This window comes from Vulpes vulpes, chromosome 15 (assembly GCF_048418805.1).
Source record: "Vulpes vulpes isolate BD-2025 chromosome 15, VulVul3, whole genome shotgun sequence".
In the NCBI taxonomy this organism is placed as follows: Eukaryota; Metazoa; Chordata; class Mammalia; order Carnivora; family Canidae; genus Vulpes; species Vulpes vulpes.
This window is the reverse complement of record NC_132794.1, coordinates 77,016,110-77,040,570: the sequence shown is the minus strand read 5'-3', so window position 1 is coordinate 77,040,570 and position 24,461 is coordinate 77,016,110. Positions and strand designations below refer to the sequence as shown.

General features: G+C 67.3%; 1 protein-coding gene across 5 annotated transcripts in view; it reads left to right on the top strand.

Moving 5' to 3' along the window:
- The window catches only part of TMEM266 (transmembrane protein 266), a 95,224-nt gene extending 75,016 nt beyond the window's left edge, over window positions 1-20,208 (top strand). For all 5 annotated transcript variants that reach the window (XM_072739216.1, XM_072739217.1, XM_072739218.1 and 2 more), the window contains 4 exons: window positions 1,631-1,746; window positions 10,034-10,217; window positions 17,903-17,965; window positions 18,990-20,208. In XM_072739216.1, coding sequence (XP_072595317.1) covers window positions 1,631-1,746; window positions 10,034-10,217; window positions 17,903-17,965; window positions 18,990-19,606 — 980 coding nt within the window. In that variant the 3' untranslated portion in view covers window positions 19,607-20,208. The remainder of the gene's footprint in view (window positions 1-1,630; window positions 1,747-10,033; window positions 10,218-17,902; window positions 17,966-18,989) is intronic.
- Window positions 20,209-24,461: the final 4,253 nt, after the last annotated feature.

The window sequence follows — 24,461 nt, the reverse complement described above, 5'->3', positions numbered from 1 at the left end:
TGACCTGGTTTCACGCAGCGAAGCCCTTGTGGTGCAGAACCCGCTGCAGCTAGCAGCCCTCCCCGTCTCCCTCCCAGCGGCGTGGCTGGGGACCTTCCCGGAGCAGGTGCAGGCGCCGGGGTTGGGCCGCGAAGAGCAGACTGCCTGGTATAGACTCGACGGTCACTCCGGCCCTGGACCTTGGTCACGAATGTCGGAGCTGTGGCTGTGGGGGTACGAGGCCGGAAGACCAGCCCCGTGCCCGCTCAACCCTGGCGGAGCGCCGGCCCCCGTCCCTCCCCCGCGCCCACCCAAGGCCCCGTGGGCTGTGGGGCCTTGTCGGGGGGCAGCTGCTGACCCGGAATCCTCATCAGGCTGCAGTGTGACTGGCCCAAGCCCGGGAGGCCCAGGCTGGGAAGGCTCTGAGAAGCCGTCCAGTCCCCTCCCAACATTTGACAGGTGGGGTCACTGAGGCCAGGACGGATGGGGTCACGCAGCAGAGCAGCCGCAAGCACCCAGCAGGCTCCTGACCCGTCCACCCGGCCCAGCTGCCCAGGCCCTGCTCCAGGCCCGTCCACGAGAACCGCCCCCTGCAGAGGCGAGGCCCCGCTTCCCTCCGCCGGCCCCTCACATCACACCCGCCAGCGCCATGGGAAGGCTGAGCAGCGGCTCCCACGTCCCCAACGGGCACTGCAGGGCCACTGGGAGCCTCGGGACAGGGCCCGCCATGCAGGCGGGCAGGCAGGCAGGCGGCCCTTTGCTTCCCTGGCCCGGGTGTGAGGGCGTCGGCAGAGACCGGGGAGCCCCAAGGCAGGTGTGCGGCCGCATGGGCCGCCCTCAAGGTCAGAGGAAACAGCAAGTCTGCGCTGTCCTCCCTGCGGGATCCGTGCGGCCGGAGAGCCCTGCAGGGTGGGGGCCGCGGGAGCTCAGCCATGCTGCTCGCTACCCCCCGCAGCCCGGCGCCTCCTGCCTCCGCCTCTGGGCGCCCCTCACGGGGGACCACGCGCCCGTGTCCCGCGGGGTCTGCGGCCTTTCCCTGAGCAGCCGTGTCCGCTGGGCTCCCCGGGCAGCTCGTGTCTGACCTCACTCCGTTCTCTCGCAGCGCTGGCCCCCTTAGCGCAGGGGCCATGTTCCCTTCACCCGCCCGTTGGAGGCTGGACGTTCGTTCACGTCCACTCTGGGCCGCCGTGAACACCCACGGGCGAGCTGCTGCGTGGGGGGTGTTGCCAAATGCTCTTGGGAGCCCAGGCGGGGACTGTCCGGCCCTGTGGCTGCCCTGTGCTCCGCCACCTCTGGGCGCGCCCGCTGCCTTCCACAGGGCCCGGGCCCCTCGGAGGCACCGCCCGGGCTCCGGGCCAGAACCCAGGCTGCCCCTGCAAGGGGCGAGGACAGCAGGCCGCCCTGCCACCGCGGCTCGGGGCCAGCCCTCTCGTAGCCTCGGGTGCGGGGTGCCCAGCCTACACCCCTGCACCCCGCACCCCCGGGAACAGCTCCCGGCCCAGCCCTGCCCACACCCTTGCACCCCTGCACCCCTGCACCCCCGGGAACAGCTCCCGGCCCAGCCCTGCCCACACCCTTGCACCCCTGCACCCCCGGGAACAGCTCCTGGCCCAGCCTGCCCGCTCCTGACAGCACCGTCCGTGTCTTCCAGCTTACGTCCTGCCCGTGAAGGTGGAGATGGAGATGGTCATCCAGCAGTACGAGAAGGCCAAGGTCATCCAAGATGAGCAGCTGGAGAGGCTGACGCAGATCTGTCAGGAGCAAGGGGTAACGCTCAGCCTCTTCCCATTCTGTCCCGGGCTGGGGGCCGGGGCTGTAGGGTCCCCGGGGACACACAGGGAAGCTGAGGCCCAGGCGTGGGTCCCCGCCAGGGACCATGGGGTCGGATGGGGTTGCCGGCCGTCCCGACAGGCCGTAAGCCATCCCATCCTGCAGCCCCGGGCCCGCTCGGTGCCCCCAGCCTGCTCCCCCCACTGAGCAGGATGCTCCCTGGCGGCCTCACCCGCAGCCCAGCCCTGGCTCTGGGGCAGCTGGGACACGTGTGCGATGTCAGCACACGCGATCCCTAGGGACGTCCCACAGGAACTCACACACGGCCTTTAAGGTCATCTCCTCGGACTGTCAGGGAGCCGAGCCTGTGTCTACTCTGGGGACACCACGGCCTTGGTCTCCGCACAAGATGTGTGACAGGAGACCTCAGGGGAGCAGCCCCAAGCGGCACAGCATCCATGGGTCCCGGGTGTGGACTGAGGCGACCACAGGCCTCGGCCCCCTCGTCACCAGGCATCCGGCCGCCAGCACTGCCACGACCGTGGGGAGGCCCCCACCCCCATGGAGCCCCGAGTGACTTGAGGATGGGAGCCCCCAAAACCCAGTGCAGCCTGGTGCACGTGCGCCTGGCAGGGTCATGGGGGCCAGAGTGACGGGCAGCAGGCCACCTGGAGGGGGCGGCAGGGTGGAGGGGGCAGGTGAGGCGCTAGGGCACCTGGCGCCAGGCGAGCTCAGGCCGTAGGAGGACCCGGAGGCAGGCCTGGGTGGCGGCTGACCCGGGGCGCGGGCCAGGCTGTTGGGACAGTCAGGTTGGAGCTTCTGAGGGGCCAGTCCGGCTGCCGTCAGAGGAGGGGGGCGGGCGCAGGTGCAGGTGCAAGGACGGGCTGGAGCGGGGCCACCGGGGACAGAGGCCTGGGCGGGGGGCAGACAGAGGCCAGGGGGATGCGCCGTGCACCGGCCCTGCTGGAGCCTGGACAGGCGGCTGCGTCCACAGGGTGCACGGCCGCCGCTGCCACGTCTCACAAGCCTCCAGCCCATGGAGAAGGAGCTGGCCCACGGTGACTTGGGCCACGGGGCCGGGAGCGCTCAGGGTGACCCCCCAGCCTCCAGCCAGGCCGCGGGGGGGCCTCTGATCCAGCCCCGGGGAGACGCCCTGGGGGTCTGCACAGGGAGGAGCTGATCTGTAGGTGTGACATCTGGAAAGGAGACAAGAGGCGCCTCCCTAATCTAAAAAACGCCCGAGGGCTGTCATCTGGGCTGGCCTGGAAGCGTGGGGCTACGGGGGATGTGGGCGCGGGGCAGCCGGAGTGCTGCTCCCCCAAGCTGGGCGGACGGCACCTCTCAGCCGTCGGGGGGCCAGGGCACAGGGCCTCGGGGGAGCAGTGCTGCCTCACAACGGGCCGGGGATGCTCGGCGTGAGGGCCCAGGCCCGGGGACAGTTCGGCCGACTTGGGGCAGCGCCAGGACCCGTGTGGCCCTTGGTCCCCCGACCCGGCCTGTGTCCCCCCTGCCCGCACCCGCCCCTCACCCCGCAGGTCAGGCAGGCGAGCAGCGGTGGCTGCCCAGCTGAGGGTGCGGGGGCCGGGCACGTTCCCAGCCGTCCCCGAGGGTCGCGTCCATGTCATCCTCCCGCCCACATCCCTCCTCCGAGCTCAGCGACCATGCGCTGCCCGCCAGCACCACGAGTCCCGAGCGCCCCAGCTCCCTGCCCCCCAGGTCGTGCACAGGCTCCCACCCGAGGCCGCATCGGGGTCTGGGGCCCACGCACGTGGCCATCGTGTGTCCCTCGGCTCCTCCTGCCCATAGACGTTCCTCAGGCCTCCGCTGCATTGGCTGATGCTGGGCCTGGGCTACTGGCCGGGAATTCACGAGCTGCCTGTGGCCGGGGCTCCTCTGAGGCTCTCCTCACGCCCAGCCTGGGGCTGGGGCTCGGGGACGACGGTCAGCTCACATCCCGCCGCCTGCTGTTGGCACGGCCTAGCCCGAGGTCGGAGGCCCTGCCGCCGGCTGCCACTTGCCGGAGAGGCTACTGCTCTATCCATCCCCCCTTCCTCCGGGAGCCTGACTTGCATGTCTGCGTGGCCCTGCAGAACCTCCCTGGCGACGTGGTTTGCTGGCTTCTTCGGGGACCACCCTGTAGGTCGCCCCTTCGGCGCCAGGAGGCGGCCCGGTTCCTACCGCGGCCCGAAACCACCCTGTGGTAAAGGGAAGGGTCCTTCGAGGGCATCGGGCCCAACCCAGACTTGCAGGGGGAGGCGGTGCGAGGCACAGAGGAGGGGCGGATGCGCCCCCATCACACGGCGGCGGCGGGGACACTGGGACGGGAGCGCTGGTGTCTCGGGGCTTGCCCTGGGCGGCTCGGGGCAGGCCCACGGGATGCGGTGCTTCCCTCCTCCCCGTCACCTCTTCTGGCTGCAGGGCTCACCCACCCTTAACCGATTCCTGCTGGAAACCTGGGGCCCGCGGAGGAGGGGGCGCTGCATTGGGCAGTCTCCCCTGTCCCTCCCCTGCCCGGCCTCCGGCACCTGCTTCCACGAAGCCCACCCGTGGCGGGGGCAGAGCAGAGCCTCTGCTCGCGGGTCCCCGCCCCCCTCCCCATGCTCACCCGTACGTGGCTCTTGGTCCGGATCCCGGCCCGGGGCTTGGTGGGCATCGACGTCGCTGCTGCACAGGCAGCCTCCGAGGTGACACGCCGCCGTGTGTCCCTTGTCTCCGCGCTTCGGCCTCACAAGCCCCAGCCTCGTCCGACGCCGGGGGAGGCCCGTGCGACGACGTCCTCCGCTGGTCCAAGGAACTGCTGCCCAGGCTTCACGTGTGGCTGCGTCAGGATCCTGCTCTCGGCCCGAGACCCGTCCCGCAGTCCCCACAGCACCTGCCCCTTGCCCTGCGAGCTTGGCCTCTGGCCGAGTTACTAGGGTCCCTCCCGGCTCGCCCCCAAAACCGACCTCTTTCCTCCGCTATGGGAGCACGGGTGGGACCGCGGATGGAAGCTCCCTTCTGTTCCCTCAGTACCTTCACCCCGAGACCGTCAGCAACACGCGGGGGCTCAGATGACGAGAAGCCCTGCCCGCATGGAGGCCTGGGCAGCTCCCGAGCCCCTCAGGACCCTGACCGAGGCGGCCCCTGGGGCGCGGCCTGCAGGCGCACGGCCAGCCAGATGCCCACCGGCTGCCCAGTCTCCCCCGTAAGCCCTGGGCCTCGGGCTCCTTGGGAAAATGGAGGCAACAAGGCTTATGTCGCAGGCTGCGGTAGGGATCGCGCTAACTCAAGCGACACCCGAAAGCCTGGTCCTCCGGAGTCTTTCAGTGAAGGCGGAGACGGAGACGGAGAGAAAAGCTAGAGCACGTCATTTGCGCAAGGGCCCACTAGCGAATAGGCTGCCTGCAGCTCCCGGACCTGGAGGGACCTGGAGGAACCTGGAGGGACCTGGAAGGACCTGGAGGAGCCTGGAAGGACCTGGAGGGACCTGGAGGAACATGGAAGGACCTGGAGGGACCTGGAAAGGCCTGGAGGGACCTGGAGGGACCTGGAAAGGCCTGGATGGACCTGGAGGAACCTGGAAGGACCTGGAGGGAACTGGAGGGACCTGGAAGGACCTGGATGGACGTGGAAGGGCCTGGAGGGACCTGGAGGGACCTGGAGGAAACTGGAGGGACCTGGAGGGACCTGGAAGGGCCTGGAGGGAACTGGAGGGACCCTGGAGGGAACTGGAGGGACCTGGCGGGATCTAGACGGATCTGGAGGGACCTGGAAGGACCTGGAGGGACCTGGAAGGGCCTGGAGGAGCCTGGAAGGACCTGGAGGGACCTGGAGGAACATGGAAGGACCTGGAGGGAACTGGAGAGACCTGGAAGGACCTGGAAGGACCTGGAGGGAACTGGAGGGACCTGGAGGGACCTGGAAGGGCCTGGATGGACCTGGAGGAAACTGGAGGGACCTGGAGGAACCTGGAAGGACCTGGAGGGAACTGGAGGGACCTGGAAGGACTTGGAGGGACCTGGAAGGACCTGGAGGGAACTGGAGGGAACTGGAGGGACCTGGAGGGATCTAGACGGATCTGGAGGGACCTGGAAGGACCTGGAAGGACCTGGAAGGGCCTGGAGGGACCTGGAGGGATCTAGACGGATCTGGAAGGACCTGGAAGGACCTGGAAGCTCGAGCGCTGGGCTGGGCATTAACCCCTTTAAAGCCGGACAGACAAGGGCTGAGACGGGCCTGTTTCCCAGGATACAAAGCCTGTGGTTCCGGGGCTGGAACGCGGGGCCACTGGCCATTAGCCTGCCCAGACATGGGGCGCCTGGGCGGTCACCGTAGTGGGGAGTAACACAAGCCACCGCATCAAACAAATGCAGAAACCGCAGCGGCCTGGCCCCCGGGGTCTGTCGCTCCCACCGCGCCCACGGCCCCTCCGGCCTCCCTCCATCAGCAGCGGGAGCAGAGGTGGGGGGCCGGGACCGCGCCGCTGGCCCCGTATTGCAGGTGGGACCCAGATACACAGTCACGCTCAGGGCACCAGAGGGGCCCGAGGAGGACACAGGCTGCTGGAATGAGCCCTCGGGCTCCCACGTTCTCTGCCCTTTTCTCACCCAGGGGCTCCCCCGCCCCCGAGTGGTCCCAGTGGCTGAGGCAAGTCTCCCTGGCCCTTTCCCGGGAGATGCAGGACTACAGCCTTGGCACCAAGCAACAGACACCTGGCAGACGTGACATGTGCGGGGTGGGGGGCCTCGCACCGGAGGCCTGCGGGGCCGTAGCCCCCGTCGGGGGTGGGGGGTGGGCACTGCCCCAGGCCCCTGGGGCATCCTCACCTTTGAGGCTGGGCCGCCCCCTCCCCTGGCTGTCAGGAGCCTGCAAGCCGCGGGGAATGGGGCCCACCCTGGTTCTGGGGTGCTGCTACAAGCTGCCCATCCCAGAGAGGCCCTGCTTTTCCTGCAGAGGCCCCGAGGCCGCAGCTCCGCACAATGGTCTTTGTCACCTGGATTATTCGGGAGGGAAGCTCGTGCACGTGTTCCTCAGCTGGGGACACGATCTGAAAAGCCGCCGAGAGCTCTAGTGACAGGCCGATTCAGCTGACACAATTAGCCATCAGACGAATGACTTATGTGATCCTTTTGCCATAATTTAAATTTATGGCCGACGACCAATCATCCTCACGACGGATGGAAGGGGGTCAAGGTCGGATTCAGCTTCCCCGGCTCCTAAATCATTACTTTGCGACCGTCTCCTGATTTTTATTGTTACGAAAAACGGTGAAACCGACGGCAGTAAACACCGGCCACCACCCCGACAGTGGGCCAGGGCCAGCCGCGGGCAGCACGGATCGGGTGGAGTTGCTGCCAGTGCGTTAGAGACGGTTGCGAGCGGCCAGAGCGCGCGCCGGTCAAGGCCCAGGCCTCCCAAGTGTGCTCCAGGGGTCAGCCCCCCCCGCCCCCCCCCCCCCCCACACCGCGGCCGGCGCTAAAAGCCCGCACCATAAAGGGGCTGAGGGCCTCCCGGGATCGGCCCTGCTCTGGTGACCTGCCAGGCATCTTGAGTCTGTGTATCGCTGGTTTTCATCAGACCCGGAAAGTCCTTGACCACGATTTCTTCATTGACTGCTTCTGTTTCGTCCTTCCATCCTCCTGGAGTCCCGCTTGCACATGCCAGGCCCCTGGGTCGTGTCTCACATCTCGTAGACCCGCTTCTCTTCACTCGCTCTCCTGTTTTTTTTGGGGGGGGGGTAGGGGGCATAAGTTTCGATATTTTTCTGAAGATCCGTCCTCAGGCTCAATGATCCTATCCGCTCCTGTGCCCTGTCTGCTGCTCAGAGGATGGAAGGCTGATGTCCTTGCAACATCTAGCTGTGGCTGACGGGCTCCACCTGCCGTGGCCCCGTGGACACCCAGCCCGTCTCCCCCGGGCCCTCTGTCTCTTGGACACATCAGGCCTGGCCTGCCACGAGGGCCACCCCGTGTCCGCCTTTGAGGCTGTCCTGGGAGGTTCTCGGCTGTGCCCCAGACACCTCCTCCCCTCCGCCCACTTGGGGCCACCGAGTACTCACGTCCAAGCCGGGAGAGGCGTTTTCATTCCAAAGCACATACCAGAGTTTTCGCCCGAGTGAGTGAATGAACGCAGGCTTGCCCGGGACAACTCCCATACTCTGGGGGTTCATGTCTCGAGCCTAAGACTTGTTTTAATGTTTGTGCCGGTCTCTGCACATGTGGCCTTGGGCTGGGCAAGCCCGGGCCTCCGGCTGCCTGGCCTGAATTCCAGCGGGACGCTCATGGGCAGTTCTGTATCGATGACAAGTTATCAGTAATGCACCATCCAGAGTGGCCCAGGAGGCCGTTTGCTGCCCTACGGGCCTGGGGAGCAGCCTTGCAGAAGGCGGGCTAGGATGCCCGTGGGAGGTGCCCCTCAGCCTGCACAGGCGGCGCTCCAGCCCCACGGGCTGCAGGAGGGTTGCCTCAGGGGCCCTGCGTGACTCTGAGGACTTGCTGCCAGAAGGGAGGCTTGAGCCCGCTCCCCCTGCACCGAAGGCCACCCCATAACACCAGCCTCACTCCTCGGCCTCTGGCTTGTTGAGGTCCAGAGCCGGCGCCTACACCCAGAGCAGAGTTAGGGCCCAGTGTGTGATCGGGCTCGGGACTCGGCGTGCGAGCGGGTGTAGGGCTTACCGTGTAACTATGGTGGGGCTCAGCTCGTGACCGTGGTCAGAGCGTAGTGCATGAGCAGGGTCAGGGCTCAGCATCAAGGCTCAGACTTTGTCTCAGCCTCGGGCTAGGGCTGGGGCTCAGTCTGAAACCACAGAATTGAGCAAAGCTGATTGGCTTCATTCATTCATTTATCAACGACATTTACTGTGCCCAGCAACCACACAGACCGGCTCCCTGCTCCACGAAGACGATATTCCATTACGAGGTGAAGGGCCGCAGTGTGTGCGGGGCAGCCAGGTGGGCACGCTCCTTCCCAATTCTCCGTGACGTTGTGTGGGTAGTTTGAGATTGGCCACGCTGGAGTACTTAGACCACAGACATTGGCGTGAACTACACATCGGGCCTTTTTTTTTTTTCTTAACCAGCAAAAACTCTCTGTGGTGAGAGAAGCAAAACCAATAGGCAGACCTTAAAGAAAATGAAGTGACCACACATATTTATCGGATCTCCTTTCCCAAAGTCCACTAAAATGATAATTAAAAAGCCACAAACACATAAGAATTAAGAAAGTGTCTCTTTAGGTAGGGCCTGTCCATAAGGACAAAGAGGATGGAGATTTCAGTGGATTTGAGGAATTGGACAGTGGACAAGAAAGGGGTAACCCATCCCCCCGAGTGGAGAATCTAGAATTGAAGTGCCTGTAGAGGATGGCGAGGGAAGTGGGCTGATTATCCCCCCAGGCCCCCAAGAGCCGGGGAGGAAAGGGGCGAATGAGGAGCTGAGCCAGGGGAGGGGTTGCACACCCAGTATGTGGGTGCCTAGGCCCCAAGAGACCCCCCCACACACATACCCCCTACAAGAATCAGAGGTTTGTCCTCTGGGAACTGATCCAAGGGTGTGGCAGGTGGGCCCTGGGGGGCCGGGGCCTGGGGAGAGGTGCAGCCTGGAACCAAGGACTCCGTGAAAATCCTCCCCAGTAGTGGTGGGACCCTCTGCCCACCCCGGCCCTGCCCCCAGCTGTGAGCTCTCGGGAAACCGAGTGGTCCCAGAGAAAAATCTGTGACTCTGACCCTGGGAGGTGCCCCAGGGTCGGTCCTGATGTCACTGAAGCCTTTAACTGTGCGTTTCACCGACGCCAAAAGAAAAGTAATAAAACATTAAAAAAGGATTTTAAGACATCAAGGTGGTAAGGACGGTGCAGAGAATTCAAACGGGCAGGTGCGGCCGAGTCCGGGGGGCGCGTCCGTGGGGCGCAGGTGTGAGCCAGGCGGGGCCAGGCTGTGCACCTGCTGTGTGGCCGTGCACCTGTGGACTGGCCTTCCCGGGCGGCCCCGGCCCCGCAGGTGCGTGAGAAGCCCTCGGGTGCGAGGCTGCGGCGGCTGCAGCTGCGGGAGGCAGGGGTGCAGGGGTGCAGGGGGGGTCAGGGCAGTAGCTGGACGTGCGGCTGCACTTGGGGCAGATTGGCCCAAGGGAGCGGAGGGCCGTCGTGCCCCTCCCCCCGGGCCTCCCGCCTCCCCGCCCCCCCCCCCCGCCTCTCCCCTCCCCTCCCCCAGGGCGGGGCGCGCGGGCACCGGCGGTGCCTCGGGCACGGGCACGGCTGCAGGTCCCGGGGCGTCGCCCGCACCCACCACCCTCCCCTCCTCCCCACGCAGTTCGAGATCCGGCAGCTGCGCGCGCACCTGGCGCAGCAGGACCTGGACCTGGCGGCCGAGCGGGAGGCGGCGCTGCGGGCCCCCCACGTGCTCAGCCGCCCGCGGGGCCGCTACGAGGTGCTGGAGGCCGGCAGGTGGGCGGAGGAGGCCGGCGGCGTCGAGGAGGAGCTGCCCCCGTCGCCAGGTGAGCCGCCCGCGGACCGCGCTCCCGCCCCCGGGCTCGGGCTCCGGCTAGGGGCCAGCAGGGGAGGGAGCGCAGGGGCGGGGCGGGGCGGGGCGGGGCAAGGAGGGGGCGCAGGGACGGGGCGGGGAGGGTACGCAGGGGCGGGGCGGGGAGGGGGCGCAGGGGCGGGGCGGGGAGGGAACGCAGGGGCGGGGACCGCAGGGGCGGGGCGGGGAGGGACCGCAAGGGCGGGGCGAGGCGGGGAGGGAGCGGAGGGGGGCGGGGGGCGCTGGGCGCAGGTGCCTCGGGCGCCCTCGGGCCGCGGTTCCGATGGGGGAGGCGCCCTCCCGCTGACCCGGGGCCAGGCGGGGCCGTGCGGGCTTGGGGAGGCAGGTTCCCAGGGGTCAGGCCCGCAGGGGGCAGCGGGAGGCGGACCCGCACCCTCGCCGGGCCCAGGGACCCCGCCCGGCACCGCTCCTGCGCCGTTGCGTTGCCTTCGTGTCCTCCTGCCCCGAGCGCGCCGTCCCGAGTTGCGGGGCAAGGGGTCACCTCCCTCACGCTGTTGGACCCTGGCTCACGGGTGCCAACGTGTCCCGGTGGACGCCCCAGAGACTCAGACCCCAGACAGGCAGATGCAACTAGCAAGAGGGTTTATTGCACGTTTGCGCAAACGGGCTCTCCGCCTCCGAGGAGGAAGAGAGCCCTGATTAGCAATTACAGGCATCTTTTAAAGGTAAAGAAAAACGCGGGAGTCGCATAGCATTTGGGTTTTATGACATGATTGATCCCTTTGAAGGTCAGCGCAAACATGTTCAGGGACTTTCTAGTCAGGATGTGGGGGGGGCGGTTTCTTATCTCGGAAAAACAATGTTAGATTCCAAGAAGGTGCCTGGATGGGCTGTCTCCGGGTCAGGCCTGGTTTTACTCACCAGGGGGGGCGGGTTTCTTCACACCCGGAGGTCCCGGCGGCCCCGGCGCCCCGTCCCTGCGAGTCCAGGTGCTCCGCCGCAGGGGGGACTGAGGCCGTGCGCCCGCCCGGAGAGAGCTGGTCGCCCCTGGCCCCTCCTCCTCATGGAGCCGGAGCTCCAACCGGGTCAGGGGACCTTCACAGGGTCACACAGGGTCACACGCTGAGGCCGGCGGCGCGGGGCCTGGAGCCGGGCCTAGAGCCAGCGCGGTGGGACCCAGGGCCCCCTTCACCCGCGGAGCCAGGTGCCCTGCAGGTGCCCGGCAGGAGGCAGGAGGCAGGAGGAGCCCATGGGTGTGCGAGAGCCCCGGAGGGTGTCATGGAGCAGGGCCACCACTGTCCTGTTTTGAGAGACCCTCAGATCCCAGACGATAGTTTGGGGCTGGGAGGGGCAACCGTGACTGCGCTGGCCCCACGCGGCCTGGATGGAGAGCCACCCAGCCCTGCCACCTGTATTGGGGGAGCCCTGGGATGGAGGACCCCCCAGGGGCCCCTGTCCCCTCCCCCCACACCCATGCACCCACCCGCTCACACTCTCTGTCCCTCAAATAAGTGAAATCTCTTGAAAAGGAAATTCTCCGGCCCCCCTCCCTCCACCTTGGCTGCAGTGTCACCTTAGGGCCGGGGCCTCAGGGGCGGCCTCGAGGGGTTCCCTCCTCCCGGGAATGTCCCTGCGTTCCTGCCCGTCCCCAACCTGCGGCGCCCAGGCTCCTGCTACATTGTTCCTCCCTGAATTCCAGCGTTGGGTTCCTCTTGCAGCGGCATCCGGGACAAAACGCAGTTTGGGGGCAGCCGCAGGGCCGTCGCGGGCGCCAGAGGCCACCCCTGCCTTGCTGTCCTTGCTGTTCCAAGCCCTTAGGTGCGTCCGGCCAGCCCGAGCCCACGGCCGGCCCAGCCCCACATGTCCCCAGGGCTGCACCATCCACCCCTCGGCAGCGGCTGCACCTCCACATGCCTGGCCTCGCACCTGGGCTGGAGGCTGCCCCGACCTGGGGGGGGGGGGGGGCTTCTTAAGTTGACCTTCCAGCTCCAGGCTCCGGAGGCCGGAGGTCCAGGTCCCAGCAGGGTCGGCCTCCCCAGGGCCGGGGCCTCTGTACTCACTGTGGAGGTGGCCGGTGACGTTGGCCTGGCTTCCCCTTCGCGGGCATTCTCCGTGCGTGTCCGTGTTCCCGTTTCCTTTGGTTTCCACGAAGACCCCTCTCACGCTGAGCCCGCGGCCGCCCTGCTCCACCGGGACCTCCGCCTACCCCGCGACTTCGGCTACAGCCTCTTTCCCAGCGGGACTCCGTCCTGAGGGCCTGGGGTCAGGGCGACGGATCCATTTGAGGGATGAGCCCCGTGCAGGTGCCGCATAGGCCTGTGACCTCGCTGCCCCGGCCCCCAAGCCCTGCGCCCTCGCTGAGGCCAGTGAAACTTCCAGCTGCGGGCTGTGTGGCGGTGACGTCCTGGAGCTTCTCCACTCGCTGCCCACAGGTGGCCCGACGCCCTCCGCCTAGGACCCGCGCCCTCGCCCCTCGAGACCCTCCAGGGACTCCTGGGGGACGGGGCCCATCCTGGCTGTGTCCCCGCTGACCCGCCGAGACCCTCCAGTCTGCAGGTCCCGCACCTGGCGCTCGGCAGGCTCCCCGCGGGCCCATAGCTGCTCACGAGCAAAGTGAGGCTCGAAGGCTCAGCATGCTGGGGGGTCCTGCGCCCCTCGGAAGCGTCCTGACCTCCAGCCCCGTGGGCCGTGACGCAGCGCCTTCCTTCCCTGGCGCCACGGCTGAGCTCACAGGGAGTCGAGATATGGGACTGGAGAGTCTGCAGACACAGCTCGTGAGACAGCCCCTCACGTTCTCCGAGTCCCTGCCTCCCTGGCTCCCTCCGCCCGCTGCCCCCGCAGGAGGAACCCCGAGGGCAAGGAGGGCCACGCAGGGTGGATGTGACCAGCTGCCTGGCTGCCGTGCAGGGCGGGGGGGTGCTGGCCCTCCTGCGACGACGGGTGTCTGCCCGAGGTGCTTGGGCCTCCCGGGCCGTCCAGTCCTGTCCCCCATACCCCCAGTGACATCCTCTGCCTCCTGCCTCTCTGGACGCCACGCCAGCCTCTGGAGCAGGGACAGCGGAGCCAGTGCCCGGGCAGAGGGCGGGAGCTGGGGGGCAACTGCGCGGTGCCCATCCTGCCCTTAGACACCAGGTGTGGCCAAGCCAGTGTCCTGGGCCAGCAAGGGGGGCAGGGGTGTCGGCTGCTGACCCAGCGCCCAGGCGGGGAGGACAGGGCTGGGGGGGACAGGCTGCCCAGGGGTCGCTGCGGCTCCACGGCTGCCCGCAGGCCGGCTTCTGGGTACCCAGCTGGGCCGCCATCACCCCTAAAGTCTGGGCGGCCAGTTCCCGGTGCCCCGTGTCGCCCTGAACACCCCCCAAACGTGTTGCCTGTGCGGCTTGGCTGCAGCGCGGCCACCGGGCACCGGGCACCCCGCTCGGCCTGCAGCTCCCGGGAGGCGGCGTCCAGGCCACGGGCCCTGCTCCCGACGCACAGTCGCGGGCCCCGGAGAGCGTCCCACGAAACGGCCCCACCACGGCCTGCAGGGGCCAGGACGGTGGCGGGCGGGGTCGGGCCTCGGGGCGGCGCTGCTGGGGGTGCTCGGAGGGGCCAGGGTGGCTGCCGGCTGAACTGCCAGGCCTGGACATCCTCCCCGAAGCCTGTGGCAGTCGGGGCACAGGACCCGGGCGATCCTGACGGGCTGGCCTTACCCCGCCGAGCAGGACCGCCTCCGTGGCTGGGTGACCCTGTGGTCACACGGCTCTCGGCCCCACTGTCGCCCTCTCGGAATTCTTTTTTTAAGATTGTATTTATCCATGAGAGACACAGAGAGAGGCAGACACACAGGCGGAGGGAGAAGCAGGCTCCACACACAGGAAGCCCGACGCGGGACTCGATCCCAGGACCCCGGGGTCATGCCCTGAGCCCAAGGCAGATGCTCCACTGCTGAGCCCCCCGGGCGGCCCTGTCCCCAAATTCCTAAGTGATGTGTGATGGACATGCTGCCTGTCCCCCTTGGGTGCATGATACAATAACTGCACGTCCCGCAGGGCGATCGCCCAGTTACCATCGGTCGCCGGACATACTCCCTAAGGGTTTTTCTGGTGAGGAGAACCCTTCAGATTTACCCAGGTGGCGACTGTTGAAATGTGCTGTACGTCACTGCTAAGGGCGGTCGCCTGGCGCCGCGTCGCATCCCCATAGCCTGTTTATTCTACGACACCCCCCCACCTAGCTGCTACTGGGGTGCTCTTGCGCCTGTGGGCGCCCAGGTCTTAGCGTGATGCCCCCACCCCCAGGCTGCCAGTGCGAGGTGCATGTGGGGCGGACATTCGGCCCCTCTCGGGCCGTCACTGTGGGACACACCGCGGGACACCCCATGGGACACCCCGCGGGACGCCTCGTGGGACGCCGGGCAGTGCTGGGAGGAACGCGGGGGGCACCTTCCAAGTTAGTGTTTTCATTTACTTGGGATAAATGCCCCAAAGTGGAATTGGGTGGAAATTCTATCCTTAACCGTCTGAGGACGCTCGCCTCCGTTTTCTGTGGCGGCTGCGGCAGCCGAGTGACCGTTTCCTCCACGTCGTCACCGGCGCTTGTGGCTTCTTGTGTTTTCACTTCATCCTTCTGACCACGGGAGGTGGCTTTGGTCAGCATTTCCCCGACGGGGGTGGGGTGGGTGGGGGTGACGTGCAGCGTCTCCTCGGTGTCCCTTGGCCGCGTGGATGTCGCCCTCGGAACAGTCTATTCAGATCCTCGGCCCATTTTTTAATCGGTTCGGTTTTTTGTGCTGTTGAGCGGTTCGCGTCCTTGATGCATGTGTGCGGTGGCCCTTACCCTGGGAGGAGCCGCACCTGCCCTCCCATCCGCTGCGTTGCCTTTGGGTTTCCGGGACGGTCTCCTTTGCTCTGCAGAAGTTTGTGAGTTTGACACAATCCCGATGGTTTATGTTGACTTTTATTCCCTTTGCGTTTGGTGTCAAATCCAGCAAGTCCCTGCCAGGACTGATGTCACGGGGCTGACCACCTGGGTTTCCTTCTAGGAGTTTCACAGTTTCGGGTCTCACGTTATTGAGTCTCACCACTATCGAAGGGACTGTCCTTACCCAGTTCTGTGTTCTTGGCTCCTTTGTCATTCGTTGGCCATATGTGTGGCTTTATTTCTGGACCCTCATACTTTTTGGACAAGGGGCCCCACAGTTATGCTGCTGGTCCTGTCTCCGGGCCCCAGTTTTTCCAAAATAAGACTAATAGCCGAAACACGTCTTCTCTGAGAAAAATGGGACTTCAGTGTCGGGTGCAGCTCTCACGCCGGGCACCCAGCAGCACCCCATTCTGCGAGCGCCCCCAGGTCGCGCAGCAGCAAATTGGAACAGGTTGGGGAACCGGAGCCCTGAGCCAAGCATTAGGGCTTCCCTCTGGGCTTTGAGGCCTGAGTGCGCGCGGGGGCGGGGTCCTCCGTGGAGGCGGGGAGTCCTGGCCTCCGCCCCGCACGGGCTCGGGCACACTGCCTCCAGTAGCCGACACAGGGCGCAACTGGGGCCTGCACTTTTTTGTTTTTGCTTCTTAAATGTGTGCGTGTGGGCGCGCACATCTTTACCCGCTCCCGTCCGTGGCCCTCACGCTGCTTCTACCTTGTGCCTGTTGTAAATAGTGCGGCAGCCAACACAGGGGTGCATCTATCTTCAAATTCGTGTTCTCATTTTTTTCTGGGTAAATACCCAGTGATGGAATTGTATGGTGGCTCTTTTTTTTTTTCCATTTTTTAAAAGATTTATTTATTTATTTATTTATTTATTTATTTATTTATTTATGATAGACACAGAGAGAGAGGGAGGCAGAGACATAGGCAGAGTGAGAAGCAGGCTCCATGCAGGGAGCCCGATGAGGGACTCAACCCGGGACCCTAGGATCACGCCCTGGGCCAAAGGCAGGCGCTAAACCGTTGAGCCATCCGGGGATCCCCCGTTTTATTTTATTTTATTTTTTCGTTTTTTTTTTTTTTATTTTTTGAGCCTGGTTTCTAGTGGCCACGGCAGTTGGTGTTCCCACCAGCAGCTCGTGGGGGCTCCCCCCTTCCCCGTCCTCGCCAGCACCTGCTGCTTCCCATGCTGTTGGTTTTAGCCATTCTGCCGGCTGTGAGCTGACGTCTCCTTGTGGTTTCCGTCTGTTCCCCTGATGCTGAGGGATGTTGAGCATCTTCTCGCGGGTCTTGGCCATCTGGGTGTCCTCTTTGGAGAGATGCCTTTGCTGGTCCACTGCTCACGTTTTAATCAGTTTGAGGTTTTTTTTGCTGTTGAGTCGTATGAGTTTTTAAAAGCATTTTGGATATTGGCCCCTTCTCAAATATGATTTGCCAGTATCTCCCCCCATTCGGTAGGTGGCCTTGTCACCTTGTGGATGCTCTCCTCTGCTGCGCAGATGCGTTTTAGTTTGGTCTAGTCCCAGTAGTTTATGCCTTTGTCTGTTTCCCTTGCCTTAGGAGACATTTCTAGAAAAACGTTACCACCGCCAAGCCCGGGGATTGCAGCCCATGCGCCCTCCTAGGCGTTTCTGGTCTCAGGTCTTTCATGCAGTTTTCTAGGGCCTGGGTTTTTCTTATTCACCCCAGGCCACCTTCTGTGAGCAGCTCCCTTAGGATGAATTGTCACAAGTCTGTGGACACGTCAGCTGGGCCCATAGCTCTGCCTGCGCCGTGAGGCCCCTGCAGCCAAGGCCCAAGGATCACACGAGGGAAGCGACCAGAACCTCCTGGCTGGGCCAGGCCGCAGGGGGCACTCACCCTGCTTGCCGGGGCGGCCACTGCAGCCTCCACCTGCCTCCCAGGGCCGGGCCACAGGGCAGGACAGCAGCCACAGTGTATGACAAGGCGCGCACAGCGTCCTGGACCAGGCCCCGAGCAGGCCTGAGGCCCCTGCCCGACCCGGCAGGAATGCAAACACACCTGGCGCTGCAGGCACGGACAGATCTGAGGCGGCCAAGACAGCTCGTACAGCTGGGCGTGCGTGCGCCCAGCCCCGGGCTGCTGCGGATGTCGGGGCGCCGGGAAGCACAGGCCGCGCTGGGCCACACGCTGCCCCCAGGAGCCCACGGGAGACGCGGGACCAGGCCTGCGTGTGCGGAGGACCCTGGAGACCTCCTGACCTCCGCTAGCTCGCTGGCCCCCCTTAATGAGGAAGGGGACAGACGTCGGACGGCCGCCTCGCTCTAATGCAGTGGCGCTGGCGTCCGAAGGCGGATCTGAGGCTGGGGCCCTTTTGGAACCCAAGGGCCGGGCAGCAACCCCAAACGGAGGCAAGGGTCCTCACCATCGCATGCTCTGGAGCCTGCCAGGGTCCCCCACACCACCCGTTGGCCCTGATGCCTCCCTCTGTGCGTCGGGGTTGCCCCCACCCCCTCGGGATGCATCAGCCTCACCCGGACATTCCTGCTGGAAGCTGGCCCATTGGGAGTGCCTCTCCCCACAGCCTTGGGGGTGAGCCACTCCCATAGGCCTCCTCTCAGAGATGGGGAAACTGAGGACAGAGAGGGAAAGGCTCCTGCCCACGTCCCACGTCCAGCCAGATGCTCCATGGGGACCGTGGTGTGGCCCAGCCCCAGGGCAGATCCCACTGAGGACTGGGAAGCCGCAGAGGCCTCCTCCGCGGTGACAGGAGGGGGTACCGAAGGGGGGTCACGACCTGGCCGTGGCCCACACCCCCTTCTCCATCCCACTGTGCAGGTGCCGCGCCGGGGGACAGCGTGAACAGCTACGGGAACCAGTACTACAACGGGCCCAGCAGTGGTGAGTCCGGGGGCGGCCCACGCGTCCCTATGGGGTGTAAGGGGCAGCTGGGCCTGGCGTCCCCGCTCCTCCAGGGCCTGGGCGGCATGACCGCAGCCTCCCCGCCGGCACCGTCCTGCGCTGTAGTGTCCGTGGGCAGCAGCCAGGGCCGCATAGGGAAGGGGCTGCGCTCTACGCCCCTGCGTGGCCGGGCCCCGCACCCCGAGCGCCTCTCGGCAAGACCACGGCGGGGGGCTAGGCAGCAGCTGGGGCTCGAGAATACCAGGCGTGGGCTGTGCCCTTGCTCCACTTGCTGCATTCTTGCTCTCGGAAGGAGCCTCGGGGAACCCGGTGCTTTTCATTTATGGGAAATAGTAGATTTTAACAGAATCCCCAGGTCTCGGCCAGTGTATGGAGGCTCGCAGTCTGCAGCCGGCTCTCCCGAGTCCTTGCATTCAGGACACGCCACGCCGTGAGGCCGGAGTCACCCAGGGGACGTGCCACGTGGTGGGCGGCGGGCTCCTCTCCGGCTTTGCCCCTGAGCGGTCATCTGTGTTCCTCTCTCAAAGATTCATGCGATGTGCGGACTTCCGAGAGCAGCTCCCCCCTGCGCTCTCCTCGGGCTCTCGGGGAGCCCCTGCCCCCTCTGCACCCCCTGTAACAGCCCTTGGACCTCCCCAGCAGTCCTGGGCCTCGCCCCGCATGCCCCCTACAGGGACCATCTTCTGGGGGGCACAGCGCTGATCGTGTCACCCCCTGTTGGCCCCAGTCAAGGCCTTGAATGACCGCTGGGCCCTGAGGCTCGGAGCCCCTGTCCTGGCACCTCATGCTTCCTGGGCCAGGGTGAGCTACGCTATGCTCCGTGGCAAGTCACCCCACGTGCCCGCCGAGGCCCACGGCCGGCCCGCCCGGGATGCAGCCCTCGGGGAGCCCCCTGTCCTGCAGTGCCGAGCGGGCGGAGCAGCCCGCCACGGCTGCCCTTGTCAGGGTCCCCAGAGGAGTAGCAGAGGATGGGGAGTGACCGGCGTCCTGTCCTTTCTTGCAGACAGTGGTGTCCCAGAGCCCGCCGCGTGCGTAGTCACCACCGCTGCCATCGACGTCCACCAGCCCAACATCTCCTCCGACCTCTTCTCAGGCGACGCGCCCCTGCAGCTCAGCAGCAATGGCACCTGTGCCAGCGCCACCTCCAACGGCGCCTCCCGCTCCACGCACAGCTCCATCCCCCAGGCCCAGAGCCACAGCAGCCGGATGCTGGGCTCCTGCACAGACTGCAGCACCGCCCCGGGGGAGGAGGAGGAGGAAGAGGAGGAGGAGGAGGAGGAGCCGGCCTCGGAGCCCGGCCCCCGGCCCCGGCTGCCCCTGCAGCGGAGGGCAGAGGCCACGGCGCAGGACCTGCTGTCCTCCCCGACGGAGGGCCCCTGCCCGCCCCAGAGGGCCTTGGACCTAGCCCCCGTGTCCCGGCCCGGCCCAGCAGGCTCAGCCCCGAGCAGCCCCGAGCTGGAGCGCAGGCTAAGTCTCTTCAACCAGAAGAACCAGGAGGGCTTTGCCGTCTTTCAGATCAAGCCCGTCGTCCACTTCCAGCCCACTGCCCCCGCGCTGGAGGACAAGTTCAGGTCTTTGGAATCCAAAGAGCAGAAGTTGCACAGGGTCCCCGAAGCCTAGAGCTCCAGGTGGGCTGGGTGGGAGGAGGGCGCAGCCACGTGGGTGCTCTCCTGGGTCCCAGATGGCGTGGGCCCCCACACAGGGCCCCGGAGCCCGCCCAGCCCCCCTCGGGGTGCTGCTGCCCCCAGGGCGGTGTCACCGGGGGAGGCCACATGCCTCAGACCTCAAGGCCCAGAGCAGGCGTCTCCCCTGGCCCTGCTCAGGGGGTGGTGCTCACGGCTGGGGTCTTTTTAAACCATTTTTACAAAAACCAGCCTGTGGCCCAGCCTCAGCAGGGTGGAGCGGGGGCCAGCGCAGCCTCTTCCGTTGCCTTTGTTCCCCGCCCCCGGCCCCTGGGAACAGCACTGTGAGCGGGGTGGGCCAGCCCCACCCCCAGGTCGGTCTCCCGACCCCGGGTGGAGCCACGCGGAGCACAGACACCACCGAGCCTCTTCCCCCCGCCCTCATTCTCTCCTTTGGCATGAGCACTTCTGGGGCTTTCCCAGACAAATGGGGTTTTCACGTTCACAGGACACAGGGGATGACTCTGGGGTGGGCGGCTCATGGGGGGAGACAGCCATTTTGCAATCTTGGCTTTAATAATAAAACCGACTGCACTGAAACTTCTGGGTGGCGGAGGTTTTCCTTTGTGATCGGGGGCCCGGGTGAGGAGGCCACAGTCGCTCTTCTGCGTGGGGGGCGGCCCGGCCCGGTGAGAGGCCACCAGGTAGGCCCGGTCCCCCGCTGCAGCGGCTCCGAGGCTCCCAAGGGGGAGGCCCCCACAGCGCCGGCTCTTCCCACTGAGCGGGCTCGGAAGGCGCCTTCCTTGCCCACGGCTGCACCTCGGTGGCGAGCCAGGGCCCGCCCGTGGGACTTGGGGCTGCGTGGGCGTGGGGTGCAGGCCCTTCTTTCCGGCCGGCGTCAGCGGCCGGGAGCAGGGGGGCATCCTGGCCGTCCTCTCTCCGCCCGCCTCGACCTTGCGGGGGCCCGGGGCAGCTGCTGCCCCCCGGCCCGTCCTCGCCGGCTGATGAGCCAGAGCCCCATGTCCCGTGCATGACCCCATGTCCAGTTTCCACCTCGGTGGCTCCCGTCGCCGCAGCTGGAGCCGTCAGCACCCGGCCTCTCCCAGTGTGGTCACAATGGGGCAGGATGTCCCGGGCTCAGGGTGACAGCGCTGAGCGTGCAGCTGGGGGCAGAGGGCCCGACCCCCAGGAGGCCAGCCGCTCTGGGCCACAGCCATCCCGGGGGCGGGGGTTCCAGCCCCCTCCCCGCAGATGGAAGGTCAGGGGCTACGTGGGGTTCGGGGGACTTGCCGGGGGTCAGATGCAGCAGGGGGGCGCCAGGGCTGGGGCCAGCGGGCGTGTAGGGCACACGGGACACGGCTGGGTGGGTGGGTGAAGGCCCGGCGGCCTGCTGACCCAGTGGTGCCCCCTTGCTGAGCCCCGCACCCTGGCTCCCCACAGGTCGTGGAGACCCAGCTGCCGACGCTCAGCACCGCCCTGGACTCCCCCGGGGGAGACCCGGGTTGGGGAGGAGAGCCCTGGGGGAAGATGCCGCGTGGCTGCACCTGCTCTCTGCCTCAGTTTCCCAGCTGGAGATGCTGCCCCCAGCAGAGCTCCGCTTCTGAAGGCTGGTTTCTTAGGGACTGTCGTCCCCGCTGTGGAGGGAACGGCCGAGCACCCAGTGCCGTGGGCCACTCACGCCGGGGACAACCGTGCGGGGAGGTCGCCAGCCCTCAGGGGCAGAGCCACAGTCAGGGTCAGGAGCTGCCCAGATGGGGGCCGCCTGGCCACCTGGGGCCGGGCGTGGCCGGAGCCTCAGGGCCTGAAGTGCAGGAGGCAGAGAGTGACAGTTCTGGCCGTCACTGCCCCCAGGGTCCTGGCTGGCGGCCTCTGGGCGCCGGAGGAGTCTGCAGCTCTGGGAACTGGCTCCCCCTGGCTCGTGCCGCAGGGGAGGAGGGCTCGGGGCCAGCCACTTCCCCGCGGGCCACCAGGGGTCATAACGCTGACCCTCATTTACCCGCTTCCTGTTGTGTGGCCGCGGGGGCAGCGCCGCGTGGGGAGGGCGGTGGGGGCGCCGAGGGCGGGGCCGCGACAGGGAAGGCCCCGAGCCCCTGCCACTAACTCGGGCGCGGGGTGGCGCGGTGCGAGGGGGCACGTTCAGTCATCCACACGGGGCCCTTGCCCTGGTCACTGCACCGCCAAGGGCCCGTGGCGCGACCTGACGCAGAGCCCGGGCTGCCGCGGGCGGAGCAGGCTCCGGATTCATCAGGCCCAAGCCTGAGGCCCCCAGGCCCCCAGACGCTGCGAGGGGTGCGGGGACTCTCCAGGGCCTGGCACCTGCCGGCACCTCCGCCAAGGCCCAGGGGCGCCCTCAGCCTCCCGAGGCGTCGCAGCTCGCAGGCCCGCGGCGTGGGGAGGCCGTGGGGAGGCCGTGGGGAGGCCTTGGGCTCCTGGGACCGGCTTTGCGAAGGCCGCGGGAGGCAGCCAGGTGCAGACCAGATCCCGACTCCGGCCCGAGGGTGCTGCTCCCTGGAACAAAAAGGGGCGCAGAGCGGGACGTCGGCTCCGTGGGCTCCAGGGCCTGCCGCTCTCGGGTCTCTGGACTCGGTCGTCCGGGCTGCGGCCGGGCCGCACGTCTTCCCCGGGCGTCTTGGCGGCTCCTTCGGAACCGGGCCCCCCCCTCAGCGCCCCGCCCCGCCCACCCACCAGGGCCCCCGGGAGGAGGCGGCCGAGGTCAGCGTCCCCGGCTGGGAGTCGGGGGCAGGTGTCGCAAGGCCTGCGGGGGCCATGGCTGCACCTCGGGCCGGGAGGCTCGCGGGAGGCTCGGCCGCGGCGGGGCACAAGGCGCTGCGAGAAGGTCTGCGTCCACGTCAGCTGCGGGGCATCCGGGACGGGGCATCCGGGACGCGCGCCTGACTGTGAAGGCCTGAGGGGTCGCCGCGCGGAGCGGCCTGCAGACGGGACAGCGGAGCCGGGAGGGAGGGGCTCGGGGCCCTGTGACCCCCACGCGGCCCCACGCGGGGCAGGAAACGGCGCTCAGGCCGAGTCAGGCGCCGGCGGCAGGGGAAGCCCAAGGGCCTGGCCGGTGGGCGGCGTCGAGGCTGCGGCATCGCCTCCGTCCTCGCGGGTCCTCGCGGGTCCGGGTGGCGCCGGGCCAGGTCACGACCCCCGAGAAGCCAGAGCCGCAGGGCGGCGGCCGGGCCGCGGGGTCAGCGGGGTCGGCGGGGTCGGCGGGGTCGGCGGGGTCGGCGGGGCCAGCGCCTCTGGCCCACCTGCTCACCAGGAAGCAGCGGGCGCGCCGTCGCCTCAGGGAGGGCCTCGGGGTTCGCCCGGGTTTAAGGCTTGACTTACTCATTCGTGAGAGAGAGACCCAGAGGCCCAGGCCGGGCGAGAGGCAGGCCCCTGCAGGCGCCCCACGCAGGACTCGATCCCGGGACCCGGGGTCACGCCCTGGGCCCCGGCGCCCCTCGTGACCCACCGTCGCCATCCGCTCCGCGACCTGCAGCATGTCGCCGTCTGCCCTGGGAGCCCGACCTCCTTCCCCGGGCCCACCCTCGTCACGTGACAGGGTCACGCAGGTGCGGGTGCTGGGAGACGCGGCCTGGCCTGGCCTGTCTCCCGTCTGTGCCCCGCGCCCCGGGCCCCGGGCCGTCCCCCCCGCCCCCGGCCGCGCTGGGGCTCCCCGGGGAGGCGGGCGTCTGGGCGTCTGGGCGCGGCGCGCGCTCGGGCACACGCGTGTAGTGACAGCGCGAGGCGGTGCCGCGGGCCGAGGGCGCTCAGGGCGGGGGCGGTCAGCGGAGGTGGGGGTCCGCCTGGTGCCGGGGCCGCCTTGTCGGGGCAGGGCCTCCGGGGCGGGCGGACGACGACCCGGGGACAAGCCCTGCGGCCGCGGTGGGGGACACGGGCTGGCGGAGCCCCGCGGCCGCCTGGATCCGGGCGAGCTCGGAAGTCGCCGCGCTCCGCTCCCGGCTGCACCACACGGAGACACGGGCCCTCAGGGCGGCGCCCGGCGCGGCAGGACGAGGCCTCGCACCCGGAGGAGCCGCTGAGCGCTCGGGGCCGAGGGGCCGAGGGGCCGGGGCGGCCGGGGCCGGAGGAAGCACGGGCCGTCAGCCCCACCGCGGCCAGCCGCAGAGCCACCGGGCGCCCCTCCGCAGCAGCAGCAGGGCCTCCCGCGCCCGGTGCTGCGTCTCCCCGCCGCCCTCTCTCCCCGTCAGGCGCGAGGAGGTTGAAATGCCAGACACTGATTTTTTTTTAAGACTTTATTTAGTCGTGAGAGACGCGCGAGACCTGTGGGGCCGGGGTCAGTGGGCGCCCGTGGGCCGCGGAGGGCTTCACCGCGAGGGGCCGCGGCACCAGGAGTCGAGGGGCCAGGCCCAGGCCGCCCACGGGGGGGCGGGGCGAGCGCTGCGGTCACCGCCCCTCCCCGCCCGCGCCGCGAGCCCGGGGGCAGCAGGCGGCCTCCCCGCAGCCGACCACGTGCTGGCGCCGGAGCCGCCCCCTCCCTCCCTCCCTCCCCACACCAAGTCCTGTTACCTCACAAGACTCTAAAAGAAAATGGAGAATTGAATTTCCCGCGAGCCAACTACACTCGCCCAGCGACCCAGGGGCGCGTCAGGTCTGCTTTGACCATGCGGGCCACGGTTTCCTGCAGGCCGGAGCATATTTAAGATAATACTGATGCTTTGGCTCTGAATTTGCCAGCCCAGGTCCCTTCTCTCAACAATTAGATCAAGATGATCCGCAGGAGGAACTTCACGGTGCAAGGTTGCCGAGAACAGGGTCCTCCGTGGACAAGACAGGCCAAGGAAAGAGAGACTTTTACTTCCCTTCTTCAATTTTCTTCCTTTACAAAGCCAGGCATGCTTCTGGTA